Source organism: Hevea brasiliensis, chromosome 9, assembly GCF_030052815.1.
Source record: "Hevea brasiliensis isolate MT/VB/25A 57/8 chromosome 9, ASM3005281v1, whole genome shotgun sequence".
Taxonomy (NCBI): Eukaryota; Viridiplantae; Streptophyta; class Magnoliopsida; order Malpighiales; family Euphorbiaceae; genus Hevea; species Hevea brasiliensis.
Window position 1 is genome coordinate 99,057,567 of NC_079501.1, and position 7,208 is coordinate 99,064,774.

A 7,208-nucleotide genomic window follows, 5' to 3' on the forward strand; every position below is an offset into this window, starting at 1 on the left:
ATTTTGTCATATATATGGAGTATTATTATTATTATTATTATTATTATTATTATTTGCATTTGCTATTTATTATTTTTTTAGCCATCAATAATTAAATTTTCAAATATAAAATTATTTTCAAAAGATTATTAAAAAAATTACCGACGTAATAAATTTGTAGGTAAATATTTTAGAAATTATTTAATAAAATTATCTATAACATAAAGTGATAGGTAAACATTCTTAAAAAATTATTAAAAGAAATTACCTATGAATGAAAGTGCTAGGTAAACATACTTAAAAAAATTAAAAAAAAAATCACCTACCAAAGAAAGTGATAGGTAAACATTTTTAAAAATTATTAAAAATAATTATCAACCACAACAGTCGTTAGTAATTGTCAAATTTTTTGTCACTAAATTTATTTTACTAACCAAAATTTTATTATAAGTAATTAGTGACGAAACGTTTCGTTGATAAATTGATTGGTAATTATACTTGCCAACGATCCCACAAAAATTACTAATGGTAAAAAAAAAATCTAATTTATCTATAAATTTTTTCATCGGTAAAATTAATGATAAAAACACTTTATCGTCAATATAATTTACTTACGCATGAATTTGTGGACAAAAAAATTACATCAGTAAATTTATCAGTAATCCATATTACCTATAAAATAAAAGCAAATTTTTAATAATTTTCGTAGCTTTTTTTTTTAAATTTCTTATAGTGATTAAATAATTACTTAAACAAAAATAAAATTTTAATTGTATTTGATTGTTTTGATATTTTATAAAAAGTAGAATCCAACCTAAAACTAAAATCATACCTAATTCCTAATTAATCATGAAAGGATTTGAAAGCACTTCCTTTTTCATTTCTTAATTAAATAACATATATAATTCTATGTTGGTTTTAAATCATAGCTATGTCCCTGTCCAAAGAATTCAATCTGCTCCAGGGATTAAACCAATGAATCAAAGCCAAAATTTTAACCAAGTTAACATGCATCATCCTTTTGAGTAAAGCAGTTCTTACAATCAATCTTCAATCAAATCTTCTCTCCGTTGATTCTCTAATGTCAAATCTTGTCTCTATTGATTCTCTCATGTCAGTAAATTTGGAGGCATCTGAGTGATACCGCGTTATCAGGCAGTCAAGGCACTATGGAAGCAGTGATCGGTATCATCGGCTAAACACCAAAAGCACCAACATTAGAGAGAGGCAGAAGTGAATTCTGATTGACCTCGTGGAAAGATTGTTAGGAAGGAGAAATTATACCCTAACAACTCACCACAATAAAAATGAATAAGTATATTGCTTGATTATTATTATTATTATTATTATTATTATTATTATTATTATTATTATTTTAGGTAAATTATTTTACATAAAATATTGTACAATTCTCGCTGAAGAACATACAATCTCAGTTTTTTTTTTTTTCCAATTTTTATATTTTATAAAAGTTTAAATAAAGTGTGGCTTCTTCCATTCAGATTAGGATATAATTTCATTGAGAAATTAAAGTTTCATAATTTTTTTTTAATACCCTTATTATTAATGAAAATCATTCTTTTTGGAGGCATAAAGAGAATTTGCTTAAAATAAGCCAGATATCAAGCTCAAAGAATTTCAATGGGACATCTGGAGTGATTTAAAAAAAAAAAAGCGAGTTTTATGGATATAAACATATTATTTAGTTTGATCAGGCAAATTACGGCTACAAGTATACCATATGTGGAGGAGAACAAAAAGCACATGCGGATCAGTTAATTCTAAAGCAATCGGACGAAAATCAAACAGTATTAAAAAGATGACACTTGAAAAGGCATACAATTTTGATTACCCTTTAGCTTTGGAGGACACGAGCAGCAGAAGTTGATAATGATGATTAAACTGGCTTGTTCGTGTCTTTTGCTGAAACAGGGTCAGCCAAATTATTGGCAATTCTTTCCTTATCATTGTGATCATCCTGAACTGCCAACATGACCAGAACAAACAGCAATGGATAACTCACTGTAGTGAGAGACCAATTCACAATCAACTGGGAAAGCATTGGAACTTTGTGCGAATCAATTTGCCAGGCAACAGCAGCCCCTGCACTTTGCACTCCCTTGTAGAAACCAACATACCTGCAATTTAAATCCACAGATACTGTCAAGTTTAAAGAGATTAACTTAATGGGTGGCACACATGATAAGAAACTGGCAAGCCATCCATTAATCCATGTGTATGTATGTATGGGTACCTGCTAAGGATCTCAGAGTCGTCAGCCAAAGCTCCAATGACCCAGTAGACCAAGCTTTGGAACATGGCATCTAGCAATCCATAACTGAAATACAGAACGAAAGGCCCAGCGAAATCAGAACCAGAGTCCTTAAAGTCCAACTTGGGCGGCAAATCGTCATAGGAGTATTTGAGCTGGTTGGCAAGTCCACCTCCCCAGATTGCAGTCCCAAGCAGTCCCACAATCCCAATCCCAACAAATCCCCTCGTCCTTCTGCTCTGGAAACTGAAATCCAATATGTACCCAATCCCAACAGAGCCCAGCATCTGGGCTCCCCAGTAGAACACATTGTTCAAGCCCCTCGTTCTCAAATTGAAGTGTGCTGCGTTCACATTATTGAACTGGTAACTATAGAAGAAATTGCTGGCCCAAGCAGCAGGGACTATTAGTAGCATCTTCCAGTTGAGGAACATCTTCATAATCTCAATGGCTTCCGTGGAGACCTTAGAGTACTTGATGTGGGTGCAAACAGTGCCATCGTCGCGGACCACCTTGCTAGGGGGCAAAATAGCCAAGGAAAGCAATGTTCCAAAGGTCATAAAGCACATGAAGCCGATATAGGTGCCATCATTAACCGAAGCCGCCTCACTGCGATGGTAATTGAGAATGAATGGAATTAGCCCACCGATGACACCTCCCATATTGAAGACGCTCCAGAAGAGGGAAATATAAGTCCCCTTCCGATTTGGGGGAGGATAGGAGGTCATGATAGCTCCCTCCCCAGCCCATAGTAGCCCCGCCCCGATGCCAAGTATGGCACCAGCGGCGATGGCAAAAGCCTGATGCTGATAGTGGTTGTAGTAGAGGAAAGACCCAGCGTATAAGATATAAGTGCTGCAACCGGCGACGAGGGTGAGGCGAGGACCCAAGATGTTGTAGATGCCACCACCCAGAATGCCGAAGACAGCGAAGGTGGTGTAGAGGGCGGTGTTGGCGTTGTTGGCAGCAGTAGGGTCGACCTGGCCACCTCCACCCATTCCGGAGAGGGCATTGAACATTCCAGGGCAGCAGAAGCACACCAAACCTATAAGGGTGACCTGGACTAATGGTGAGTTGTACCTGAAAATGGATTTGCTTGGCAAATTATTATTGAATGGCAAATTATTATTGCCGAATTCTTCATCTCCTTGAAAACCCATTAGAGAAAGATGGCAGAATTTCTGTGATGAATGGTGTTAAAGAGGGAATCTTGAGGAATTTGGGGATCTGAAACGAGAAGAGGCCAAGTGGAGCACGGCGTTTCAGTAGGGGAACGGTAGTGTGAATTTAAGGAGATTTGGAAGAATAAAGAGACACGAGAGACGATTTTCAGGTTGCAGCCGGCACGCCTCTCTCTCTCCCTCGTGGCCTGGTATGATGTTAGAATCTGCAGGCCTACCTTCCATTCCTGTGTTTGTATACTCAGATGTTCTCATCACATCTTATCCTATCTTATTTGGAGCATATTTGATTTAATCGTTAAATATAATTAATAATTGATAATAAATAATTAATTGATTTATATTAAATATTTAATTATTATTATTATATAAAATAATTAATAAAAATATATATTGTATAATTTATTATATTATTTAAATAAATATAAATTATAAATTTATTATATTATATTATTAATAAAATATATAATTAATAAATTAATAAATTATATTATTTATTATATTATTAAAATAAATAAAATTATTAATTTATTATATAATATTATTTATTTTATTATTGAAATTTAAAAATAATTATTTAAAAAAATTAAATAACTTTAAAAATATAAATAAAATAATAAAGTAATTATTATTATTAATAAAAAAATTTATAATTAATTTTAAATATTTATTTGCAAATAAATATTTTTTATTTTATATTATTAATAAAAAAATATTTTAATAAAGTTAAAATATGATTAATTAAAATATTATAATTATAAATAAAAAAATAAAATTATTAATAATATTAATTTTTAAATTAAATAAAAAAATAATATAATCAAAATAAAAAATAAAACAAAATCAACTATGAGTTGATGAGAAATAGATCAAAAAATAAAATTGATATAAACTGTAGCTGATAGGTATAATATCAATTACCTATAAGCTATCAATTTTATTTTTTTAAACTTATCAAATACTCTAATTTATCTATTTAAATATCTAACAATTATTAACTGCACCTAATAAGTGAACCAAATACTAATGACGCCGAATTGCATATGATTTTTCATGCGGTAAAAGAGGAAATTTATATTATTTTAATTTTTTTAAAAAATATATTAATCTCCTATAAGCGCAAAGGCAAACACTGCTACCTTATAATGTATTTAAATTTTAAAATTAAATTTAATATATTTTCATCATAAAAATGATTAAATAATTAAATATTTTTCAAATTATATTTAAATTAATGTTTTTATAATTATTTTAATATATAATTAGTGTATTAATAAAAATTATATAATTAGGCTTAGTAATTCATATAAAATTTTAATTTTTTTTATTTTTGTAATTTTTTTGTTTATAATAAAAGATAATCCAGTGTAGTGAGCAAACCAAACCCAATAATCAGGTGATATCGGATATTCACAAAGAAAATTACTCGTCCAACTATACTTATGATACTCACTCTAACAATAAAAATTTCGAGATATTTATTATGATCCGTGTGAGACTCAACTAGCAAATAGACTACTAATCCTTTTCAATCGCACACTCCTAATTTTAATAGAAATCTACGTCAAAATCTTTATATACATTATTATAATTCAGTTTTCATTATTGATTTAGATATTGGAATAGTGATTAACTAATTTGCTCTTCTCCCTTGTAGATCCAATACTTAGCCCAGCATCCATAAATCGCAAGAGGAGAACAACATCACTAACTTTCATATATCATATATAAATTTTTAATTAAATAAAAATTCTCTTCCACTGGATTTTAAAAAAATCACTTAATTACAATGATATTAGAAAATTCATGTAAATAATAAAAGACGTTTTGTACCTTTACAGACAAACATTATTTTTATTACCCCATTTAAGCTTGGGTTGGAGATCATGCTTGTTTTCCTCCGGCAGTACTAGATGCCGCTGCTGCAGATATTGCAGCTTGATTATCCTCTTGTTTTCTTTTGTTTTGTTGCTGTGTTCTATGTTTAGTTCCAATAATAATAATAATAATAAAAAAGGCCAATTAGTGAGGATAGCAGCAACTGGAGAATTTCTCTAACCATGATTGTGAGAGCTGGACCCAGCTTGGAAAATTTAACTCTGTCATGTGGAAGTAGCAATTGGAATTTGGAACAAAGTTAAAATTGATTAAAATTAATAGAAATTCAGCGAAAACACCACTTTTAACCTTTTTGTTGTGTCTTTCAATGTCCCTATAACGATTTTCTTTATCAGATCATGATCATATAACTTGTTTGATAAATGATATGAAATTGATATTTTGTTTGTTTACTCTCAGCATGGACAGAATCACCAATGTCCAAAGATGTCCAATATACAGATTAGCAAGAATGAAAAAACATTTAATGTATATGAATCTAACTTATCAATGAATATTAAAGAATCTGCTGGTATTTTTTTTATGTATATAAAATAAGATGCAGAAATATTGTTTGCATCACACCTCTAAGTTTATTAATTTTAAATTATAATAAAATAATATCAATTAACTTCAACTCAGTTGTATTGAGGTAATATTAAGAATGCGAACACTTGAGCTCAAATTTTAATTAAAACTAATTATATCAAAAAAAAAATAAAATATTAATTTATTACAAAGATGAAAGTAATTTTTTCTTGTTAATCAAGATTTAATTCTATTAAGAACATTTTAAGAATATTTAAAAATTTTAAATAGAACAGATTGATTAAAATTGAAGACAAAAAATAATCTCAATGCTCATAAATTAATTTGAAAATAATTTTAGGTATAGTAATAGTAATAATAATATATAATAAGAGTATTATTCAAAGTGTTTGACCAAAATTTTATTTCCAATTTGACTAATGTGAAGGTTAGTGAAGACAAATTAACTTTCTGAGTTTCCGTGGTTCATAATTGACGCAATTTGTCCACATTGCTTTCATGGCAACCCAAAAGTCGTCTTACATAGAAATGACAACATATCTTAGAATCGCAGTTCAACCTCCATATGGCGGAAACGCCACCCCCAAGAAGCATCAGCCGGCCTGCCGGCCACCTCAATTTTATAAGAAACTAAGGCTTGATCTTGCTTATGATTATTAAAATTAGCAGCAAATTTTAATATAAAACATTTGGGTTATAATAATAGTAGTGGTAATGCTATTATTATTATTATTATAGAAAAAGTTGAAACTTAAAAAAAAAAAAAAGTACAAAAAGCAACTTCAAATTTTAATTACTAGTAACTCAACTAATAATTAATAATTAAATATTAAAATCAATAAATTTTAATTCAATGATATTAAAATCGTTTAAAAATTATGAAATTTCGAATTTGAAAGTTGAAACTAAATGAATAAAAAAATATTAAATATTAATGTTATGAGTTTTGTTATTCTTGACATATTGTACCTAGGATTGTAAATGAATTAAATTGTTCACAAATTGCTCAAGGCTCAGTTTGATAAAATTGGATAAAGTTTGACTCATCTCAAGTCTAATAGTTAGGCTAATTAATAAATGAGTCAAACTCAACCTTATTAATATTTGACTCGTTAAAGCTTATGAGCCAACTTGTTTAACAGGCTCACAAGCTCATAAGTTGTTTGTTAAATAGGCTCATGAGATAGCTTGTTGAACAGGTTCGTAAGTTAGTTCATTTAATAGTATGGTGAATTAGCTTGTTTATGTCACGACTCAACCTATGGGCCGGACCGGCACTAGGACCTGGGCCAGCCTAAAGCCCCCGAGGCCCATAGTAAGCCTTAACTATTCATTTACCCAACTCTAAG

General features: G+C 29.7%; 1 protein-coding gene across 3 annotated transcripts; it reads right to left on the reverse strand.

Annotated features, from left to right (window-relative positions):
- Positions 1-835: 835 nt before the first annotated feature.
- On the reverse strand, positions 836-3,678 carry LOC110665749 (UNC93-like protein 1). Of its 3 annotated transcripts, none has more exons than XM_021825994.2 (3): positions 2,234-3,678; positions 1,832-2,117; positions 836-1,174 (listed from the first exon to the last, which is right to left on the reverse strand). In XM_021825994.2, the coding sequence occupies exons 1-2, from the start codon at positions 3,409-3,411 to the stop codon at positions 1,877-1,879; spliced, it is 1,419 nt and encodes a 472-aa protein (XP_021681686.2). In that variant the 5' UTR covers positions 3,412-3,678; the 3' UTR covers positions 836-1,174; positions 1,832-1,876. The 3 variants fall into 3 exon arrangements, with proteins under 3 accessions (XP_021681686.2, XP_058010084.1, XP_021681685.2); XM_058154101.1 differs by having other exon boundaries at positions 836-1,264; XM_021825993.2 differs by lacking the exon at positions 836-1,174 and having other exon boundaries at positions 1,639-2,117.
- Positions 3,679-7,208: the final 3,530 nt, after the last annotated feature.

What these genes read in the sequence shown, in the direction of transcription:
- LOC110665749 (XM_021825994.2), bottom strand. Translation starts at nt 3,411, where the DNA reads ATGGGTTTTCAAGGAGATGAAGAATTCGGCAATAATAATTTGCCATTC. An exon ending in GACTCTGAGATCCTTAGCAG is followed by an intron (nt 2,118 to 2,233) that starts GTACCCATACAT and finishes TTTAAATTGCAG; the next exon opens with GTATGTTGGTTTCTACAAGG.